This window comes from Vicia villosa, unplaced genomic scaffold, assembly GCF_029867415.1.
Source record: "Vicia villosa cultivar HV-30 ecotype Madison, WI unplaced genomic scaffold, Vvil1.0 ctg.001190F_1_1, whole genome shotgun sequence".
Lineage (NCBI taxonomy): Eukaryota > Viridiplantae > Streptophyta > Magnoliopsida > Fabales > Fabaceae > Vicia > Vicia villosa.
In genome coordinates, this window is record NW_026705527.1 from 126706 (window position 1) to 151011 (window position 24306).

Consider the following 24306-nt stretch of genomic DNA (forward strand, 5'->3'; position numbering starts at 1 on the left):
GATTATTTAAAACATATTGTTCTTTAATGTTGGACGGCTTTAGACTATGACTATGTAAATGCACTAAATTGCCAACTGCAAGAATCTCAATCCATGGGTCAAAATCATCTTCGTTTCTTGCCTTCTCCATTTCTTCCATTACCAAAGTTTAAGAAATATATTTCATCAAAAAAAATTTGAAAATATAAATGTAATAATGTGATATTTAATTATCTCATTTATTTTTAATCCACATAAAATTCTTCAAAACTATAGAAATAGATAGAGGAAATGGAGAGGATCCCAACCCCATACTAACATAGAATTTGTGTTAGAGTTAACCTTTGTTAGAAGTTTCTCATTCTACCTCTATATATTGAAATATATTTAATACACTATTAAAATCAAAACGATCATTCTGATCACAATTCACATTTCAGGGGATGAAATGAAAATTTGAGAATTACTTATTCCACTCCATGGTCTTAAGAAAGACCATGTGCAATTCCATTTCAATCCCTGTAAAATCGGAAATATATTTCCGGTACGCACCACAAATAGACCAAATTGGGTTTGACCCCTCAAAATGTAAAAAGCTATACCGAAGATATATACTCGGTTAGTAGAGAGGAAAATTCTACCACCTTGTTATTTTACATATTACTGGAGGTATACTTCCGGTATTATGGCAACTTTAAATAGCCCAAAACAGTAACCGGCATGGTCACCTTTTGATCACACCATTTCTTCATATTTCCATAAAACCTCCCAAAAACCCTTCCCTACTCAATCCATTTTTTCACTCTAAATCTTCTTTTTTGTGGTTCATCATATCAAAAGGAGCTCAAGAAAGTGGAATTTAAGGTAAATTTTATTCTATTCAATCCCCATTCCATACATTATGATGTTTTTGAATTTAAAAACAACTCATGCGATAACCGGAAATATATTTCTAATTTGCAGTTGAACAAAACCGAAAATACATTTTCGGTTTTTTGTTTGTGTTTATTTTCCAACACAACTGATGATTATGTTATCTATTACATTAGTTATGGTGCATCCCGATAATATTCCCAAATCTTGATTATCTCAAGTTGTTTCACCACAAGTATCTACTATCGTAAAAAAGGTGGTAGATATTCGAGAGCATTTTGAAAATGGAGAAGAATTTGATTTACGTGACGACATGTTGCATTGGATTCGCATAGAGGAAACAAACTAGGATTTGGTGTTGTGATTGGAAGGTCCGATAATGGTACGTCTAGAAAAAATTCATTTGTGACTTTGACATGCGAAAGAAGTGGGAAATATATTCATCATATCCAAAAATTGAAACACAACAGCACTGGTTCAAGAAAATGTGAATTCCCGTTTAAGTTGCGTGGTTATCATTTGGCAAATAACAAATGGAGATTTAATTGTATATGTGGTTTACACAACCCTAATCTAAGTCAAAAGTTGGTCGGTCATCCGATTTCTTCCGGATGAGAAGACATGTGTTTCTAACATGACTTTGAGCTTAGTACTGTCCAAAAATATTCTTGCAACTTTGAAGCGCAAAAGATCTGGGAATACATCAAATATCAAGCAAGGTTAGAATAGGCGCTATCAATCCAAATTAGCGCTCAGGGGGGATCGAACCGAGATGCCACACCTCATGAAACTTATAGATGAAAACGATTATATTTGTAGGCACCGACGAGGTGATGATGGAGTTATGGTAAGAGATATTTATTGGACTCATCCCGACTCCATTAAATTATTCAATACGTTTCTCACCGTGCTCATAATTGATTCAACGTATAAGACCAACAAGTACAAGTGTCCATTGTTGGAAATTATTGGTGTTACGTCGACTGAGAAGACGTATTCTGTTGGTTTTGCATTTCTAGAGTTCCAAAATGAGGACAACTTTGCATGGACTTTAGAGGTTTGTAGGTCAATGTTGAAGGATCAACAAGATATGTTGAAAGTCATTGTTACCGAGATAGAACATTTATGAATACGGTTGCAACTGTATTTCCTACTTCTTACGCCTTACTATGTAAGTAACCATATTACTAAAAACGTGAGAAGTCGGGTTAAACCGGCGGTAGGGACAAAATAGATTGCAGGTGAAGATGGATAACTGATCAAGGCGGGCGTTATTGTGGAGAAAATTATTGATGCATGGATTGTGATAGTAAATGCATCTACAAAAGAGTTATATGCTAATATTGTTTTACAATTCAGGAATATTTGCTTGAAATATCCTGATGTAGTGAAATATGTTGAATGCACAATAATTGATCAGGTAAAGGAGAAGTTTGTTTGTGCTTGGATCGATGAGGTTAAGCATCTCGAAAATACAACAACAAATCGAGTTGAATCTGCTCATGCTTGCCTGAAGAATTGGCTGGGAAATAGCAAGGGTGATTTGATAACGTGTTAGAATAACGTGAACCAGATGAAACTAAACCAACATAGCGAGATACAGACATCATTTGGTCTTAGTATCACGGTGTTGGAACACAGGTTCAAAGACACCGCCTTATACTCTCAGTTGATCGGTAATTTGTCTTGGGCAGCTCTGAGACTTTTTCTCTGAAACTTTTTTCCCTTTGCGCACTGCTCCAAGTGCAAATCCCAATAATCGTATCATATGTGTTAGGTGGGTTTCAAATCTGCAGCATTTTGTTCAAGTGTATTTGAAACCGAGATACCCTATACCACCTACATCACCAGAATTGGTGATTCATTTCACAATACCGTCCGAGACTTGGTCGGACCAATTCATTGAAAGGATGCAAGACTACAGCAAGTTGAACAAAATGGAAATAGAAAAAAATAGAGAAAAGTCAAAAGGGGTGCCTCCGATGAATTTGGACGACGATAATTTTTTCGGGTCATTTGCGTAGTTAGACCTTATTTTATTGTAAATGTCATCTTGTTCATGTATTACGCTGTGGAAATATAGTCATTTTTGTAGTTTGGCCAAAATACAATATTTCAATACATAAATTTTATTTTCTTATGTTGTTGTTTCTGTTCTGTTTCTGTTTTATAAGCTTCAAGGATTTAATCGGAAATATATTTTCGATTAAGAACCGGAGTTACACTTTCGGTTTTCCTTCTGACAAAAGTAGATAGGATTTGTATGGTTCATGTTTGCATCCACCTACTATAAATAACCTCATTTGTTATATTTCTTCATAACACGACACCAAAAACAAAAAATGAACATGAATATGAACATCGAATGACATGTTGGAGTTGTCCACTTTACCGGCGCCACACTATCACGGAAATTTAAGATCACCATATACACCCCAATTGAAGAAGTGCGTCTAACATTACCGAAACTTGTACCTTATGGCGACAATCGCAAAGTTGGAAAGATTGAGTATCGCTCGCCATTTGTTGACACAGAGCAGAAGCTTCTGTTCATCAACCGTGAGCTGAATATCAGCGCTGATAAACGGGCTATGTGGAATACTTATACCAATTTCGAGGAGAAAGCTCCGACCGAATTAGATGCGATTATTTCAAGATCAATCGATGATATTATCATGATGTTGCAACGTCCATGCGAACGTTGATTTGTAATGTTTGCTTCTTGTTAAAATCCTTATTTCCTATGTTTATGTTATGATTCGTATTTTTCTTGTTGTTATGAATCCTTATGTAATGTTTGCTTGTTGTGATAAAGGTGTTATTTAATGATGTTTTTCAGGTTTCTGTATAGCACAAAACCGTAGTTAAATCTCCAATACAAAATCGGAAAAACATTTCTGATTTCAATGTATAGTCTTTCAGTTGTTGGTGCGCACCGAAATTATATTTTCAATTTTGAGGGGCATAAATGAAATTTCATGTGGAGCGCTAGAAAAGCATAGGTGGAATAAGAATTTCACAAAAAATTTCAGTTAGTTTTGGTAAGTAATTGGCCATTAATCAAGAATGCCAATCAATTTATTTTTAAAAGCAAAAATTCTTTAAAATATTTATCTTGAAACAAGAAAATGACATGTAATTCTGAAAAACATTATTCCTTAAAAATAAATTAACACTAATATTATTTGGAGAAAATAAAATAACTCTATTGAATAAGTTTTTATTCAGTAATTGTATTTGAGCTAATTTAATTGATATTCTATCAAAAATGACCTCAAAACATGCAAACGCGAGTAAACCAAAGATATGTTAGAAGAAAAACGGAATAAAAGTAATATTAATTTTTTTTTTTTTTTTAAAAAAACTAAGACGCACATTCTTAAACATAAAGTCCTAAAACTGTCACAAAGACTCCGAAATTCACCAAGAGCGTTTCCAAAATAAGAAAAATCCAATAATCCATGGTAAAACTAAAGTTTGTTAGCCAATCAGCTATTATGTTATCTTCACATCAAGTGTGGATAACTTACATGTGACAGTTCCTATCCAGCAGCTCTTGCATACTACGACCAATGACAGGGGTGGTCGCATTGATCTTGCCGTGGTTATTAAGCAGCTTTTGCTGCTTTTAATCAATCAAATACTTTTTTTCATAAAAAATACAAATTATGAAGGCGATCCTATGCCATACAAACTATACAGTTCAGCAAGTACGAATAACCTGCTCTCTAGTATTGATACCAGGTATCAGCAGCATGGCATTCAGTAGACAAACACCCCTCCCAAAATAGACTAGCAGCCGCAAGATAGTCAATCCCTCCGAAAGCTCCGGGACTTTCCCTTAAACCAGTTAACTGGTACGAGAAGGCTCCCTATATACAGCTAAATAGCCTGGAGCAAAAAGATCAAGTCTAAGTAGGGATGAGAGCTAAAATCTGGGTCTTAATTCTTCCCATGCACATTTGAATTTCTCTGTAAATAGGAAGGTTTCGAGGATCGCATGGTTGCAAGCTGGTAACAGCAGAATCTAATATTCGAGCCACATCTGCTGGAGGGTATTGCCGTTCTGTACAACTCTGCAAGTTCAGCAGAATTTATTTTTTTTAAAGCAATGCTTATTCAATAATGCATATATCAATATATGTTGTACAAAACTCTTTTAAAAAGGGCATACATTAATTTTACGATCAGATGCAGAAATTGTGAAATGGGCCGCATTCAACGGGTCTTAATTACCTGTATCATGGTTAATGTAGCAACACATGAAGTGATGAGCTCTGACGGTATTTCAAAATCAACTTCGTCAGAATCTTTATGCAGTTTGGGACCAGATGCATCATTAAGTAAAGGTTCAGATACTTTGCAAGTTGATTGATTATGCTGATAAAAACTGCCATTCACTTGATCTTGAGACCTTATCACAGGCAACCTGTACTTAGAGGATAACTGTTGATAATCAATAGAATCCAATGCCTGTCCAATCTTCGTAATAGCATCTTTACCTTCCTTTGTGGCTTGAGACCATGCCTGAATTATAGCATCAAAAAGTGTCAAAAGTTCTTTAGACTGACAGCTTAAATCCGTAACTAAATGATGTCAGGTGTAATGTGTCTGTATCACTATAGCCTAGAGCTTTATGTCTACTGTGATCATTCTAAGATTTGCGGCTAAAGAAACAAACACCAGGGATTATAGTTTAATAAGTAAATACCACCTTATGAAAAATGAGAATAATTTGCTAGGATAAAAGAACAGATAAATGCTTGCAGATCACCAAAATGGGGAGGAAACAAGATGTGAAAATATCATTTAAGCATAGTTTTCACAATGACTGCAAAAGCAGAGGAGGCATAAGATCCTCAGACCATTCATACCTGAAATGCAGCATCCAGCATTGCATGTGCCCGTAGCCTAGATCCTTTAACAATTTCAATGACAGTTGACCTAGACTCTTGTGTCATAGAATTATCCAACACACTAGGAAGATCATCATGAACTTCAAAATCAGCTTTGGGCTTCATCCATGGTGGGAAAGAGTTGTCCGTGTAGGTGTTGCGTTGCCTCAATTGAAGCATGGTATCAGAAACCTGAAAAATATAATCAATCAAATGCTGCTCCAAGACAAACGCAGAATGCTCTAATCACAGAAATAATCAAAGGAAGCCACATGCCTGTCCACTGGCTTCCTTTAGCTCTACAAGTACCGTGGCATAATGCTTCTTGAAACCTTCGGGATCTTTTAAACATTCTATACCATTTTGGTTTTCCAATATGCCATTATTTGCATTTCGAAGTTCTATTAGCACTGTCTCCTGTAAGAGCATCTCGAAAAAGTAAGAAGACTATTTATAAACACGGAAAATTTAATAAAGATAGATTAATCCAGTTGAGATTTATCAAACCACCTAGATGAAAACGGGAAGCATAACATTTTCCAAAAGAACTGTACAAAAAATATTAATTTGGGAGCACAAATGCAACGAAAAATAAACCTTTTTATCTAGAGCACGCTTTAGTTCAGAAAGTGCATGTATATCAGCTTCTTTAGCTTGATGTTGCATCACTTGAGACGGTTGAGCACAAGCAGCTTGAGCGCAGAGGTTATCAATATTGGTCTGGGAAGTGACATGGTTAGCATCCGCCTGTAAGATTTTAAAGAAATTGTACAATTAAAATTATTTGTAGAACAGGTAATACTTCTATGTTACTGAATCAACAGTGCCATGGCAGTGAAAATTAGGACTAATAAACCATGTGAAAAGGATGTAAGATTCAATAGAAGCACTACTAGACCTTTAAGACATTCCTTTAGGCTTTGTTTGCAAGTTTGGAGGGGAGGGGAGCGCTTTGAAAAATAGGAAAGATTGGGTGAAAAGAATAGAAATATTTTGGGTAGGAGGGTTTTGGAGGGTTCGATTTTATTCATAACACAAAAAACCCCATAATATGGGGGAACTCAAATTGTATTGAAGGAGGGTTTTGGAGGACTTAAATAAATTTTCCAAATATCTTTTAGGTTGTTATAGTATTGTAAAAATTAAAAATATAGCAAGTATATTGACACTTTTATCACTCTAAACAAAATTATTTTTTCAAAAAATTTTAAATATTTTCTTATATTTTTTTAAAAATTTCGTTTTCGGAAGCCTTCCCCTCCCCTCCCCTCCCCTCCCCTCCCCTCCAAACTCGCAAACAAAGTCTTAGGCTTTGTTTGACAGTCAGGAGAGAAAGAAGGAGGGGACATGGTAGCGAGAATAGGAATAGAAATGAAGGGAAGTCTTTCATGGTGTTTCACCTTATTTAGAATAGTGTTTTTGGAGAGGGCGAGAAGATGCTATATATGACTAATACTTTATAGTTAATTTGAGAGTATTATGAAGATACGAGAAGGATTTAAAAATTCACTCCAACCTTCCAAAACTCTCCTAAGTCGTCTTTCAATATATTTTATGAGCTCCTCTATATTGAAGGATTTGGGTCAAATGAAGAAAAAGAAACCTCAAATTTCTCATTCCTTTCCTTCCAAACTCCCAAATAAAGCTTCAGGATGTCAGAATATATCATAGGGTAGAAAATTCATCCAGTTTATCATAGCAGTGCAAAACAATGTTGATGAATGTCAAGGTTTGTCTTTTAGACAAAAGCAAAGGAACAAAACTTCAAGCCAAAGGAACAAAACTTAAAGTTGGTCATTAAAAATAGCAACTACAGAGTAAAAATTATTAAAGTAAAAGCATAAGCACCAAAAACATAATTCTGGGGCTTAATATTAAACTATTAATGCATATTGATATTCGTTAGCCATCTAACCTTTCCTTGCTTTACTGAAGCACTTGAAGAGAGATGTACCTTCACAGGTGAGGAATGCATTTCACATCCCCCAACACTTGAATTTCCATTAATCTGTGGTTCTTTAGTTATAAAAGAGGCTTTTCTGGCACCAATCTGCCTCCTCAAAGCTTCTGGCATATTATCTAATGTATTCAAAGGCATGCAATCGATGTCCTGATCCAAAAATCACACTCATCAAAAACATGAAATTTGGAAACCGTTGTCAGATTTTACAATCAAAAGAAAATGTATATAAAAGCTTTAGATTGTTGGCTTTTAGTAGATGGGGCACATAGAGTGCATTTCTCAATGAAATTGCATTAAATGGGACGGGGGGAATTATGAGAGGAAAAAAAGCCTTGACATAGTGCTTAGAGTTACTCATGAGTAACCAAGATGCCTTGGGTTAAAGTGTTAGAATTAGCCTCTGGCAAATGCAAGGTAATGCCAGCTTCTAATAACCTAGAATAGGTCAGACCTTTTTCTAGACACCATGCCTAGCAGAATAGCACAAAACACCGCTTATTATTGTTTATTATTATTACAATATTACAGCATGTAAAGATTGTTTATATATATGTATACTAATGAAGATGATTTTAAACTCCTTGAAGAATTGCTTAAAACTATTTTAAAATTGCTATTTAATAAATAAATCATAATACCATGATGAATTCAACTCCTAACTCAGGACGGTCGAACTGAATCCTGCACTTGTCATGGTCAACAGTAAGCACACTACCATCATGAATCTCTCTTGTTTTGGGGTGAATGGCAATTACTCGTTGTCCAACATATAATGGTCTCGCTAAATCTGTCGGAAGTCCATCTCTGACACCAGTCCGCAGCTCAGAATAATGTTTCCTCACTGATTCTCGATACTGTTCAAGTTTTTGTCTTTCTTCATGTAAAAAATGTTCAGAAAACCTGCGTGGTTTGCCAAGGGAACTGCAGAAACAAGTGTAACACTACAATGTCAAGTAGGTCCTTTACAATTACGTACTTTACAATTCACAAGGTTTGGCAGAAAAGAATAGTAACCAAAACTGAATTCAAACCTTTTTATGACACTCCACTCAACACGAGTTAGCCTTGGGATATTCCCCAGCCCCACATGGTTTAAGTACTCCACAAATTCTCTTTTGGCAAACCATGGATAATCAAGTGCACTATAAAACCATTCAAAAGTAAACCATCTGCGAACCAAAGAAGATGACAGGCAACTGGAAAGCTTTTCCTACAAGTTAAAAAGAAAACTTAAATATTTACAAAAAAAATGAAACCTTAAAGCCACTCAATGCTTTAGAAGGCAGAGTCAATCTAAACTAGGAAAAAGCTTGAACCTTTTGGGTAGAGTAATTATTAGGTTGGCTTTTCAATATATTCTCAAAAGACTTCTCTTTTGGCATGGATGGTCTCTGAAAAATCATCTTGCGTCTACTTCTTTGTTTGATTGGTGAACTAATTTCATTCAAAAGTGGAATTTCAGCGGTTGATATTGCTAAACCTTTCTGATCACCACGCGAGACAACTTCTGATGGTTTGACCATCTTCAATTGTTTTGGTGAGGCAAAAACCTGATCAGCGTGTTTTCCTTTAATCGCCGTTTTGTTCCCGTCATCCGCAACCTGCAAAGAATGTGCAACAACTCTGATAAGTATGCTATAAGGCATCCTCTAAAATGAGAAGGCCGAGACATTTGGACATGTATTATATAATGTAGTTGAATAAGGTGATTTGAATAGCTAAAGAGACTAACCCTAAGCCTTGTGTATTTATAACCATGACCTACTGTCAGAATCATAATTGTGTTTAAACTCTTGAGTCTAAAATGAAGGCAAAGACATTTGGACATATATTATATAATGTAGTTGAATAAGGTGATTTGAGTTGCTTGAGAGACTAAACCTAAGCCTTGTGTATTTATAATCATGAATTACTGTCAGAATCATAATTGTGTTTAAACTCTTGAGTTTAACATAACCAGCACATGATCAAAGAATAGAAGCGGATAACCTAATGTTGTTCAACTATCGACAAAGGACAAACTAAATAGCTATATCAAAAGGCAAAAAAAAAAAAGTATTCACAATGGTCAATGATAAGTGATAACCACTTAACAGTTAAAAACTCAATCCCAAATTCTCCCAACGACTAAGATTTACAGTATTTTATGAACGGACTACTGATTTCACAAAATGTAGGTGATAGCTGTAAAGCTGTCTATATAAGTGTGGACCCTCTGAATCCACCACATAATCTCTTTTAAAATTCACACAGATGAAAAGCTTCCCCTCAGAAAGCTACCATTGGAAAAAATGACATCTAAACCAAGCTTCCATTAAGGAGTTCAAACATCTTAATTATGAAAGACTAAAAAGAAACTCACTCATACTACTATAGTAATATGAGACTCCTGATTCTAATCAAATAGGGAAACTAATCATGACAATAACCAAAAGAGGGATAGCGGGATAGCATATGACGGGATGACCAGTATTTGATTATTTTTTGGACAAATTACATATAATAATTATAAACATATATTGAATGTAAAATTAAACAAATAACTCAAAACCAATAAAATATTCATAAATCAAATTATGAAATGATGGGGCAGTGGGAGGAGACAATGGCTGAGGGAGGAGACGACAGCTGAGAGGGAAGAACGACAGAAGAGGGATTATGGTTTTTCAGAGGGAAAAAGGATAGCGGGCCAGAAATTGCTTCAGGCCAGAAACCGCTTCGGGCCAGGAACCACTCCGCTCTGCTATTCCACTATTTACCCTATAGCAGCCGCTATAGTGTTCTGCCCCTGCTAACTAAGGCTCGCAGTCTGCCTCTGCTCCGCTTCGCTATCCCGCTATAGCGCCGCTATTAGCTACTCTGAGAAATAGGAAACCTAATCCTAAGAGATAATCAATAAAATTTGAATATCGAGATAGATATTATAAATTATATTCATATCATATTCTAATACTTGTTTGTATACTGAATCATGTTGTTCCTGCTATAGTTTATAAAAAACATTGACCAATAATCCTTTTGAGTAAGAGAGATATTGTTTTAGAGACATAATAAACAAACCAAACACGGCGTAAATTGCAATGGATAAAACAATTTAAGAATAATCTATACTTACCTTTGAAAGAGTGGACTTGTGCTTTCTTTTCCATGTTTTATCAGCAAACGGAATCTGCTCTTTTGATTCAGAAAGAGCATTGGTATCATTTGCTATATCCTTTCCGAGTTTAGATTTTTTGGACGTTGAAGTGTCGGCTACAGAGACCCCACGGAGTCTAACTTTATTTCTCTTATGACTTGTTGAAGTTGCTTCAGGTAAAGCAGACTTATCATCTTTAACAACAGTCTTTCTTTCTCCCTTCAACTGGACAGGTGATTCTAGATGGGCAAGGAAGAGTTGAATAATCAATTAAAAGAATTTTGACTTTTATTGCGCTCTCTCTCTCTCTCTCTCTCTCTCTCTCTGCTCTCATATACAGTTACACTATATTGAGAAGTCTCAAGTTGCATGAAATATGACCTGATATGTTTATATAAGTAGTGGACAGCCCTTGTCTTACAAGCCGATTTTGTAAGACTATGTTAGACTCAACTCAAATTCTAAGATGATATATGAGTCTATTCAAGACTTTTGGGGCCACCCCCTAGGGTCACCCTCAAGATGACCAGTCTTTAGGGTGAGTTCAAAAGTCTCACACTTGATTAAATATGGCCTGAAAAATGTGTTTACAAGTGGTGGGCAGCCCTCATCCTACAAGTCAGTTTTGTAGGGTTGTGTTAGGCCCAACCCAAATTCTAAGACACTAAAAAGCACCAACGACTTTATTCTTACCAGATTCTGCTTTAGATGTCGGCATCATTAGAGATAGATCGGCCAAAGTTTGCAAAGCATTCAAGGCGTGGATTTCATCTGGTTGATAAAAGTAATAAAATATTATCAATAAAGAGACATGTGAAAGTAAATGAAAAATTATTTCTTGTGTAACCTTGCCCCAGGGTTAAGGCAGGAAAAGGAAACGCAGGTTGCATAGACATCTCTAGTGACAATATTACCTCCAAAAAAGAGCTTTTGGCTTTTTTTCCGCTGACTTGTTGGAGAGAATTGCTCAAGCCTTTCATTAGTACCCTCCAATTTATTTTCTTTCAAAGACCTAAAACTAAGTCCTTCTTCAGTGCCGCTGCATGCTTCTCCTCCATCATCAAGCTGATCATTTCCAATATTTTCCACTTTCTCTTTTTTTCTATAAAATTTTCCTTTCTTCAGAAGAACTCCAGCGGTGCTCGTTCCTTCCATATCTATCAAGGAACTAGTATCTCTAGCATATTCTCCATTTTCAGCTCCCCTGCTTTCTAGACTACCTTCCACAAACTCTTCATCCACGGGAACATTGTGGTACTTAGCACGAGTCGTTTGTGATACTTGCTGCTAGTTGAAAAATGACAAAAAAATATATATATCACCTTAAAACTATAATTAGTATATCAAGCATAAGCAAGACATTCACAATGATTTCCATGAGATCATATTTGAATGTTGACATGTATTCACACATTCAGAATGTATACTCATTTAGAAGAAATAATTTAGCCAACAAATACTATGTAATGGCAGGACAGTTGAGTACCATTTTTTCCCGGCTCTGAACAACAGAGGACTTCTGCCCTGCTCTCCTATGTGGTGTTTGAGAACGGGGAGAGTCTCCTCTTTGTGAAGCCCTGGTTAATGTCAAAGCTACATGTTCAACTTCGTCATCATTAGCATCAGCAGTGGACTTCAAACTTCTTTTATTAGGTGAAACAAAATTCTCCCTATCATCTTTCTTGTAAGAGTGGTAAACTGGAACTCGGGGTGTCCTCTTCCCAACTGCACGAGGCTGGATACCTGTTTAATTGAATAGCCATCAATCTTGCAATCCGGTGAAGAATATGTTACCAGGAATATGAGCACAACTAACAGTTCCAAATAATAAAAACTGTTACGCATATTCAATAATTGGAATTGATTATTTTTTAAGAGGTAATTACTTTATCTTCACATTTTATGCTATTTTAAACCCAATGGAAGGGAGGGAGGAAATTTAAGAGAGATCAAATTTTCCACTGCTAATACTCAATTTCAAATTTTTAACTGCAAGGAATTTTCAGATAGGGAAGCAAATCCAGACAAATGATCACTGTGAAATACCCCCGACTACATTGAGAAAGTAATGCATGGTCTGAAATTTTGGTGGAAAAGGTATCATTAGGGTTATAAAGAAACTGAGAATCTTGAAATTTTGTAAGTAAATTGATACTGAACTTAATCTGAAATGTTTGCAGTACAAACTGCTTTATTATAAACACAGGCTGAAGATTATCATAGCTCTGTTAGTCTGTTTATACTATCAAGTTCTCTTATAACTTATAACAATTGCCACTAACTCTGCAACTGACTGTCATTAGAATGTTCTTGATTATAACTAACTGTACTGCTTTACTGACAGCTGCCAACTAAGCATTGTTTTCGTTTTAAATGAATGCAGTGAACTGAGCACTAAACTGATGAGGATAAAACAAAGAAAGTTGTGAGACTATGACGTGTATTTTACCATCAATGCGCCTTTTCTTCAGTAGAGAGAGGCAACCATCACTGGAAGTTACAGACTGAGACTGGACAGGATCCTTTGAAACACTAAGCTGAACTTTTTCACGCTTCCGTTTCACAGGTTTTCGAGATCCTGGTGCATCATTGCTCTCCTTTTCACTATCACTCTCTTCCTGTCAATTTCAAATCCATAAAACTATAACTCATACATACATACTCAGAGCCAGTTTAACATATCATGAGAAGAAAATAGAAAAATAATCTGAATTCAGAAGAACTCGGCTTCCCCAAAAACCAACCCGTCTCAACAAACATAAAGAGAGATATAAATCTGAATTCAAGCATGAAATACATCATTTATAATGCCAGGGTTTTAAATTTAATTTTCAACAGAATATATTCACCCCTCTTTCTGAAAATATTTTGTTATAGAAAAAAGAACGACCTACACCATAGAAAAAATGTTGACCTTACCAGGACATTATAATGATCTGTCATCATTGCAATGAGGCCCACAACAGAAGCCATGCCCTCTGGTAGAGATAGGTATGCCTGTTAATCACAACTTGTGGTTTCAATGGCACTTAAAGCAAGAGATCTACATAACATTAATAATTCAGCTCATGATGGCTTGATATCCAATAATGTCTTGTTTTAAGCAATATCAGTAAAGAAGGAAAGAGGGGAGGAACAACAAAATCCAAAGCTTCCATAAGTAGAAATTGAACAACAAGTAATCAGTATGTAATAGTGTCATATAAGTATTTTTAGCCAAATCACTTACGAAAATAAATACACTAACACAGACAAGACCTGATTTCTTAAACTAAAGGCACAATGCATACAATAAGGCCCATTAGACAAGGCTACAGAATAAGTTACTGTGGTATTGATTTACCCGATTCATATTGTAAAGAGCTTCCACCATTTCAATGGATCTATTACGTACAGCAGCAGCCACCTGCAAATTCAAATAAATCAATATGAAAGGAGAATAACAAGAACTGTAATTTATAATGCTAACGATAAAAATAGGAAGATGAAAGAAAAAACCAAATTGTCCTCAAGCTTTGAAATGAACAAGCAGGATAGAGAGAAAACAACACACACAAAAAAGCACACCTTCTTCCAATCTGTCCCATACTTTCTGTATGCTTCATAGAATTGCTCAAGTTCCTCCTTGCTCCACTGAGATCCTAATTTATTAGACAATTTCTTCTTCTGTGCATTGAACAGAATCCAAAGTTTGAGGTTTAAACAGGAGATAAAATCTTGTTGGTTTTAAGTGCATACTATAATGGACAGGAAATATTTCATATGATGCATGGATACACTCACACCAAATTGGTGAATTGCTTAAATTGTATCTATACCCAATGAATATATGAGTACAATGCACTTGCTTATGTATTTGTTGAAATCCTTTGTTTGGTGAATGCCCAACCACCCACGGAATATGTTATTAAAAAACAAAAGAAAAAGACTCAAATTCAAGTTCATTCTCACTAATTTCCTCTCTCAAAGCATAAATGATTCTTGTAGTCGTGTTTTCTTCAAAGTTTTCGAGCAAAATAGAAAACTTTAATAAATAAATACATTATATGCAATACATATTGGCACACTAACATCTTAACTTTCAAAAAAGAAATTTTGAATTAGTATTATGAAGTAACAAATGCCAAATTCCTGTACCAGTGGAACATAGTTTATAAGATAATAAGACTGATCTAGTGAACTACACTAATACTGACATAAATATTATTCTTCAAGTGAAACCCAAGAACTGCCACAACTCTTATAGAAACTATTGAGCCAATATGATACCATGCAGGATGCAGTGCTGTATTTTAGAAATAGAAATTATGACAAATCAACACATACCCTATTGCTTGATGTTTAGAAATAGAAATTATGACAAATCAACACATACCCTGTGCTTGTTTTTACTTGATCCAACTCCATCTTTCTCGGGAGAAATATCATTTGTATTTGTAAACCGCTTATTCACACTTCTAGATTTCCTTGGTGGTGCCATTGATCAATTATATATCTGAAACAAAAGAAATAGTCACAACCAACAATATAACCTAAAAAACTCAGCTAGTGAGGTCATCGATACGAATTATAGAAAATAAAACACACATTTCAAAAGCATCAACGCAATTCACAAATGGTAGCTAACATGTAAATAAGTAAAATAACAGTTGGATGTTATAACCCCTCCCATTCTAAAAAATCAGTATAAGACTTTTGTTCTTCACCTCAAACTAAAATCATAAATAACAACTCGATTCGCCTCAAGATTTAAAATAAAAAACAACGAAGCAGTACATCTACTCACAACAATCGCATCAGATTCAAAAATTCTCTTCGTGATTCACAACAATCAAATCATCCAGAAAAAAAAAAACGTAAAACATTAACCCTCACTCACCGAAAAACGAAAAAAAAAAACGCTGAATCAAGTGCACTGTGATAAAGAAATTACAGCAAGAGTCAACTAACAATAAGCACCGAAGAGCTAAATTTGAAATAAACAACAACATTATCAAGAAAAATCGCAAAGAGAAACGATAATAAAACAAATTCAATCTAATTAATTAACAAAATCTGTAACGGAAATTCGCAATCATTTCGAAATCGAAACCTAACTTACAGATCCAAGACTGAAACTGATTCTCTGGTTCTAGCGGCCGGTAGGGCAAATCCGATTCCGGTAGCAGCACGAGATGAGAGGGAAAAGAAGAAGAGAGGCACAGGGTTTAGAGAAAGAAAGAGAATGAGAGAGAAAGATAGGGAATAGGGATGAAATATAAAAAAAAATATATAAAAAAGAAAGTGTTGCCGCGAAACTTGAATAAAAATGTGTCTATAACCAATGAGATTTTTTTGGTTATTTACGTCATTGCGCGTCCATGAAGAGGGGGAATACGGATTTGTATTGTCTTATCATCCACCGAACACTTCTATCCCTAGTTAATATCAACCGTTGAGATTCTACTCATTATTGAGTGTACCTGTACCCTCAGTTACACGAGATTGTATTTGAAATTTTAAAATTGAGTTTTGCAAAGATTCCCCTAAATTTTCAGTATTGCCGATATCACCTATCGCAAGTTTCTTTTAACAAATTTGTTGTAAGTTTCTTTTGACCAATTTGTTGCAAGTTTCTTTCGCAAGAAAATAGCATCACATAAAAATTTAATTGTATATAAATGAGAATATATATTTTAAATGGTTGGTGATTACAACATAATTGATATCTTTTATAATTAAAAAATAATAATTTTAAAAATTTTCATATTGATTTTTAGTCTCAAAAATATTTTTCATCAACAGTTCTGATTCTTATATTTTGTTTACTAATTATATGACTATAAAGACCAAATTTTTAAAAAATTGAATTTGATTTGTTTAATTTTCCCTTCAATACTTTGTTCAATTCCAAAATTCCTAAATCGTGTTATTTAATATCTAAATTATTTTTATTTATACTGAATAATATAAAATTATTTTATTTTAAAAATATTAATTTATAATTTTTTATTTAAAAACTTATTATCAAATACAGTCAACTTAATTTATTATTTTTGTTTATAATCAATGTCATAAATAAATAAAATGAAAAGAAACAATAAGGAAAATTGAAGGACATGGTACCTAACCCAATAAAATCAAAATATATTTCAAATAAAAAATATATTTAAATTCATAGATAGGCACATACATCATGTGCACAATCGAGCAAATTCACCTAGAACGAAACCAAATTATAAAAAAATGTGATATATGAACGAACAGTAAATACAAATTTTAAAAATGATTAATGAACTTGACAAACAATAAAGTAACAAAATCATTAGCCAACAAGTTACTAACGGGCTGCAACAAGCAGTGAGTCATTTTTGACCAATCAAATCGAGGCACAAATATGAGGATGAAAAAAAAATACATCACATAATACAACATCAAATGAAATTATACGATTGGTTTCAAAAACAAAACAACAGACCATTAGTAGCACAAAACAACTTGAAAAAACAACTAAAATGCATATCAAACCCATATTCGATTATGTGTGAGAGAGATAGAGAAAAAAAGAATATAGTAGAAACAATTGAAGAATTTTAATTTGTAAGATTTATTTTTATTAATAATATAAAGGGAAATGCTAACGAGTATTTCAAAAAGTACTCGTTAAGAGTTTAAAAAAAAAAGTTTTTTAAAAATACATAGAATCAAAATATTAAAAATTAAAATAATCAAATTTTCTAAAGAATATTTAGCATGACCTTTATGTAAAATTTGTCTAGTTTAGAATAACTCAAAATTTATATTGTAAAAAGTTTTGGAAGACTGGCGTAAGTTATATGTTATTATAATATTCTAAAAATTAAAATTATAATAATAATAATAAATATTTATTTATATTTATATTTATCTGTGTATATAAAAACACAATTTTAAAAAAAAAATATTTTAAAAGTTTCTTTTTTCATATAAATCCCTTCTCCAAATGCCTCACTTTTTTCCCCCTCTTAACTTGTAGCCAACATAAAATATACTATTAGAGGGTTAAAATAAATGACTTTTTGTTTAAGTAAATATATTATTTTAGAATTTTTTTTTAATCATGGTATCAAAACTGGACCAGATCAGTCAGTTTAATCGATTGGACCGAGAATTGGGCCTATGCCCGGTCCATTTGATTGTAAAAACTATTTTGAATGAAAATTGGGAAAAGTATCGAAAAATCAGATGAAAATCGGATAAGCTGATCAAAACTAGCGGTTTCTCGATTCGAGAAATTAAACCATTTTTTCCTTCCATTTACCCAGATTTGAACAATCAGCAACAAAAAACGGTGTTGATGTCTACGATAGTTAAAAAATATGAAATTTCTTACTTTCTTGTCGAGTTTTAAGAAAAATAGAGGGTAAAGAATGAACACCAAAGAGGATGAAACATGCAGTGTTTAAAGTCTAAAACACGTTTTTGAAAAGTGATTGTAATTTTGTTGGAAGTTAAAAAGATATTATGAAAAAAATTGGAACAAATCCCATGAAAAACTATGAACCCATCAATAAATCACATGCAGACGTATAAGAGCCATTCATTTTTATGAATAGTACTCTAATGAAAAATTCTAAGGTGAAGTCATCAGATTAACTTTTTTGGTGAAGTCATAAATTTGACCAATCAAAAAATAGTGTTGACTTACTCAATACCACGTAGGATTAAATGGTGTATAACATTCTTGTGTACCATATATGTACCTCGTAGGTCTGTGTACACAACCCTAAACGTGTCATTTTGATTTTTTTTTATCTTATTTAAACATAAAAAATAGCTTAATTTATCAAATTAATAATTATTAGTTTTATAATTCAAAATCTTTAATCTTTATCTTCTACGTCTAAAACTAGATTTTCATGTTTTATTGTACACCCATAAATCTCTAACATCACTCTCTCTTCTATAACCTCACTTCTTACTCCATCATAACCATCCCTTCTCCAACTTATTACTTTTTCATAAAATCTAGAAAAAAGAAAAAGAAATCTAAAGCCACCAAAATCACCATTTTCCTTCCCATTATCTTCAAATCTCATTTCCCTTTTCATTATCTCTTTGTCACATATTAACATATAGATATAGGAATTTTGAGATCAACAATATAGATATAGGATTCAACCCTATTTCACCATTTCAGGCTTTAACTGTATAACAACTCTCTTCAAAGCTTTTAGTCGAGCAAATATATATTTTATCTGAAATTTACTTCAATTAACTAAGTTTAAATGGATGTTGAGATTTTCCTTTAAAAGGCAACTTGATGCTATAAAACACTCATCTTGGAAAGGTCTAGGTCAGGGTCAAACCCATTGTGCAATAGGTTTTTTCTGCAAATCCCATGAACCAACCAAAACACAGTGCAAAAGTCTTTAACACAATGGGGATGTAACATGTAAGTTTTTGAAAATTTTAATTTTAAGTTTTTTGTTTTAGATCATTTGAATCAAAATTAAAATCATAAATGTATTGTAGATGATATTCGTGATGTTTCTGGGTAATTAATTGTTATTTTTGACGTGTAGATTGATTTGAAAGTGTCGGGTTTCATGCTGGTATTATGGGTCTTAAATCGGGTCAAAGTGACCCGACTAAAGGTTGAAGATGATGATTACGATTTTTTTATTATAATAAGCTCATCAATTTTGACTTTTTGAGTCTCGTCGTTAGATTAATACAAAGGACGAGAATCGCACTTCCTCATGTAACACTGGATCCGCCCCCAAATAACTTTTTCAAAGCAGTCATTTTTACAACTTCACCATAGAAGTTCCCTACTCTAATACTATATTGTAATATATCTTATACGCTTTTTTGAAGTATGGTTAACAAGCTACTTGTATACTCCTCACATACAAAATGAATAAATATATACATAGTATAATATAGTTATAATGTACTAGTATTACCAGATTTAAGTGTTACATTATCACTTATGATTTTTAAATGAAATTTATTTATATTTTATAAAATTATCAAAGCCTTTTATTTATTATTGTATATACTAAAATATTAATTATATTTCACTATTAACTGTTTAATCCCTGTTAGACTCTGATTAAACCTTATAACCTTAAACTCATAGATATACTGCTTTAATGTCCGATCTGAGTTTAATTACCTTGATTTTGTAACTTGTTATCACGGAGCTGTAATCGGTTACAGGTATGTAAAAAAGTTAAAGAAGCTACGAAAAAGTGATTTTGGAGTTGGTGCAACCAATTACACATTCATAGTAATCAATTACCATAATTGATTGTTGTAACTGGTTATGATTGTTAATATTCTTAGAAGTTTTAGTAGTTGTAACCGGTTATAGGTTTCGTGTAACCGGTTACACGTCAGAGAATTTAGTTTTTCAGTTATTTGGACTTATTGCTTATGTCTCAATCCACTTGTAATTGTTGTATAAATGTCTTGGAGGCATCCTCATCAATGTTAATAAAAATATTTTTACCCTCAATTAATCTCTCTCCCACTCTCCACATTCAAACCCTCAATTTTCACCAACCAAGTGATTCCAAGTTCTAACATTTGGCATCAAGAGTCTGACTCGATCTACCAAACACCTAGTGTGCGACATGAATTTTGTCTTCAATTATATAATACTTACTAACGTATTAGTCCTTGATATGAAGAATTATGACAGATGGTGCAAACAAATGAAATGTTTGTTTGACTATCAAAATTGTTGTGAAAAACAATGTCAAGAACAAAATATAATAGGGAATTAAGGAAGATAAGAAGAACACAAGGAATTGGTTATAACTGCTATTCTTTTACTTTCTCTTAAAGCAAGATTACAAGTTTAAAAGAATAATAAATAACCTCTCTCACCCTAAATTAGGATTTGCAGCTTAGCAATGATGAGAGACTAGTATGCTATTTATAATAAAACCTAACATACTAACTAATGGGCTTTTTCCACAAGGCCTATTACACAAGCCAACTTAATAAACAAGCTAACTTAACAAATTAGGGTTTAAACACTAAACCTAATTTAACATGCTAACAACCCTAGCATCTTCGACACCAACATGCGAACAACCTTCGACTTCATGCTTAATCATGTCGAGCCAAGAAGCTACCCTTCGACCATACTAGAGTTCGATCCAATATCTCACAAAAATATTCTTGAAGTGATAAAGAGCAGGGTGAGTCCTCTCGTCGAATGTGCAATAGATGCACAATGAGAAACACATAAGCAAGATAAGAAGAAAGATATCAAAGTGTTGTTTTTGATCCATCAATGTGTGAATGGTGACTGTAAACCCCTAAACCCCACATTTAATTTATATAATAATCAGAGTAAGTTTTCCATTTTTGGGGCTGAAAATCTAGAATTGTTCAAATCCATGTAGTCAACAGACATGTGTGCCTTTCCATCCTTCTTTGGGATTAGTACAATATTAGTGACCAATTGCAGGTACTTTGCTACAACTAAGAATTCTACGTTGAACTACCTTTTGACTTATTCTCTAATCTTAAGCGATATGTCTGGCCTAGTTCTTCTCAACTTCTTCTTTACTTGAGGGCATTATGGTCGGAGTGGCAACTTGTGTTCGACTATGTATTTGTCTAAACCTTGCATATCTTAGTATGACCATTCAAACACGTCTACATTTTCTCGCAAGAGTTTGACCAACTTTTCTCCTTCACTTTCCTGTAGAGATACCCCAAACACTTTAGACTCGTGCGACTATATCATTTTAGACCAACTTTTCATATTCTCGCTTTCAGTTGACCAACTTACTCTTGATGTGGCTATATCATTTTAGATTCGTGCTCTAGTAGCCTTGTCAATTCATTAGGAAGTTCACAATCGTCCTCACAATCTTCTTCAGCATGATTAATGAGGAGTTCAAGTTTATGTGGGATTATAACGACACTCGCTTTCACCCACCATCAGATCGTGCCAGCGTTGGATCTAACGCTTTTGAACATGCAGTTTCGTCATGGACCGTCAGAGCCTTGCCACACTGGATCCAGTGCTGTACTTCCTAATTTTTTAAATATTTTTTTACACTTCTTTTCTTTTTAGTATACTAATAAATAATTAACCCATTAAAATTTAGGATTAGGTTTTTTCATCATAAAATCAATTTTATAATTATATTAACTAATTAGTTTTATTCATAAAACACCAAAAAATTGACTTCTTTCTATCTTCTTTAATCTTATAATTAATTAGTGAAATTAGAATTTAGGATAATTATTAGGTTAAAAATAATCAGACATAAATTTTATCAATTAATTTTTATTTTTATTTTGTACATATTTTAATTAGATAACTAATTATGATTAGTTTTAATTTATAATTAGGTTTTATAACCTTAATTTTTCTTTAACCCTAATTTTTTCAAACTCTAATTTCTTCGCGATATTCTCTTCTCATCTAATACTCTGTGACTGTCACGTGCTTGTTTAAATTGCTATTATTTAAGTGTTTAGTTTAGTTGTTCATTTAAATTCTAGAAGGTGCATAGGTTGCAAATTTTTGTGATGTAATGGTAATTAGGATTTTTTTAATTTTCGCACTTTATTTTTTGCACCTTATAACTGCTAGATGTATGGCTAATAGGATTGTATGGAAAAACTTAAAATCAACCGTTAGATCACTAACTTCAAGATTAAAATATCTGAATTAACACGATCTTTGCACACACCCACCTTTAGGGTAACCGTCTCTTCCGTTGCCTTCGATTCAAAATCATCATCGCCCCTTCGGAATAAAGATCATAGTCCCTTCGAGTTGCTTACGATAAAATGATCTTGTCCCTCGAGGTGCCTACGATTAATGATGATAGTCCCTTCGAATTGCTAAGGTATTCTTACATATTGCATTCACATCCAATACATAGGACTTCCTACCCTCTTTATGATATGGATAGCCCTGATGACTACACGATGATCCTCGATGTCTCGAATACATCTAATGTATAGGATTACCTGCCCTTATATGGTATGGGTAGTACTATCGCTCAAGGAAAGTCTTTAGAATAGAAAAAACCTTACGAACTTAGGGTAGGTAACTCTTAAATGCTTGCTCACAACAAATCAAATGCTTTTCACACCCTGTTTTTTAACATTGTCTTTTTAGACATTTTCAAAAGCAAACTGTTTTTCTAAACACACACTACACTCTTTCAACACAAATCAAACAAAAAGTGAGCTAAGCAATTAAGAACCCATGGATAACCATGGATACAAAGGGTGCTTACACCTTCCCTTTGTATAACCTACCCCCGAACTCAATCTCTTTTAAAAGGTTTTTCCTGTTCTTTTTGTCTTTCCTAATTGGATAAAATAAAAGTCGGTGACGACTCTTATTTACCGCAACATTGTTTGTGAAACGAAATAAAAATCAGTTCTCTCACCGAGTTACACGCTCAATCTTTGACAATGTTTACGAGAATATTTAATTTCATTTCAACTCATACCTTTTAATTTTCTTTATTTATTTTTTAATTTTTTAATTTGTTTTTTTATCAAATAGGCTAGATAGGTAAATGCCAAAAATTAAATTTTAAATGTAAATAAATGAAATATATCGAATTCGAACTCATGTCTCTCAATATCTAATGTCTTTACACATAATATAACGTTTATATCTTCTCAATTTCAACTCAATAGAAATCTTTTTACATTTTAGAAGAGGTTATATCCTTATATGTTCCTTCTCTCAAAATTTTCAACCATATGCGTCTTTTCATTCTCTACTAAAATATGCTCTCCTTTTTAAATATTTAGCACCACATTTTGAAAAAGTGGTCATACATATGTTGTACTTTTTTTTCTTTTTTTTTTTACTATTACATTTACATATGTTGTACTTAGTTTGCTGAAAAATCAATCAAAAATAAATGACGACAAATCAACTTTACCGACAATCACCGCTCAAAAGTCATGCCTCTACATAGAAGTTTGTATTGCAACTATTTCATTTTTTAGGAGTGTATATATTTTTGTCATACATGTAATGATAAAATTAAAAATATCAAAAGACAAGAGAAATAGAATAGATCTATGTAATGTTAAATCAAGTCAATCGGTAGAGGTGCAAGAATTTGGAAGAGTTTGGTTTGCAATTTACCATCCAATTGTTGTTTATAAGAATGAATTGGAAGTCTCAAATTCTTTAGAAAAATGAAGGTTAAAAATGATTGTGTATGAGTGAGTTCATTTGACTGTAGTATAGTGGATGAATTCACATTTATAAGTGAAAAGATTTAAATTTATTTTAAAATTTTGAATAAATATAAGATATCTTTCTTGATTCAATGTGATTGTTTCTCTAATAATCCAAAACCAGTCACTTAAAGGTCTGTTTGGTGCGCAGGATAAAAGACTAGATAGGATATCTGCTATCCTGTGTCAACCAAACACACGATAGGATAAGTCTTATCATGTCTGTATCATATCCTTATTCTGCTTGATATCCT

At 33.3% G+C, this 24306-nt stretch overlaps 1 protein-coding gene across 4 annotated transcripts; it reads right to left on the reverse strand.

Annotated features, from left to right (window-relative positions):
- Positions 1 to 4271: 4271 nt before the first annotated feature.
- LOC131633926 (protein ALWAYS EARLY 2-like) lies at positions 4272 to 16108 on the reverse strand. Of its 4 annotated transcripts, none has more exons than XM_058904603.1 (19): positions 15948 to 16108; positions 15222 to 15341; positions 14414 to 14512; positions 14190 to 14252; positions 13766 to 13843; positions 13296 to 13464; positions 12333 to 12589; positions 11761 to 12130; positions 11540 to 11617; positions 10826 to 11085; positions 9027 to 9311; positions 8742 to 8920; positions 8349 to 8631; positions 7663 to 7857; positions 6345 to 6494; positions 6024 to 6164; positions 5727 to 5939; positions 5089 to 5379; positions 4272 to 4928 (listed from the first exon to the last, which is right to left on the reverse strand). In XM_058904603.1, the coding sequence occupies exons 2-19, from the start codon at positions 15324 to 15326 to the stop codon at positions 4764 to 4766; spliced, it is 3381 nt and encodes a 1126-aa protein (XP_058760586.1). In that variant the 5' UTR covers positions 15327 to 15341; positions 15948 to 16108; the 3' UTR covers positions 4272 to 4763. The 4 variants fall into 4 exon arrangements, with proteins under 4 accessions (XP_058760586.1, XP_058760588.1, XP_058760587.1 ...); XM_058904605.1 differs by having other exon boundaries at positions 7702 to 7857; positions 11761 to 12133; XM_058904604.1 differs by having other exon boundaries at positions 6057 to 6164; positions 11761 to 12133.
- Between the last annotated feature and the right edge of the window lie 8198 nt (positions 16109 to 24306).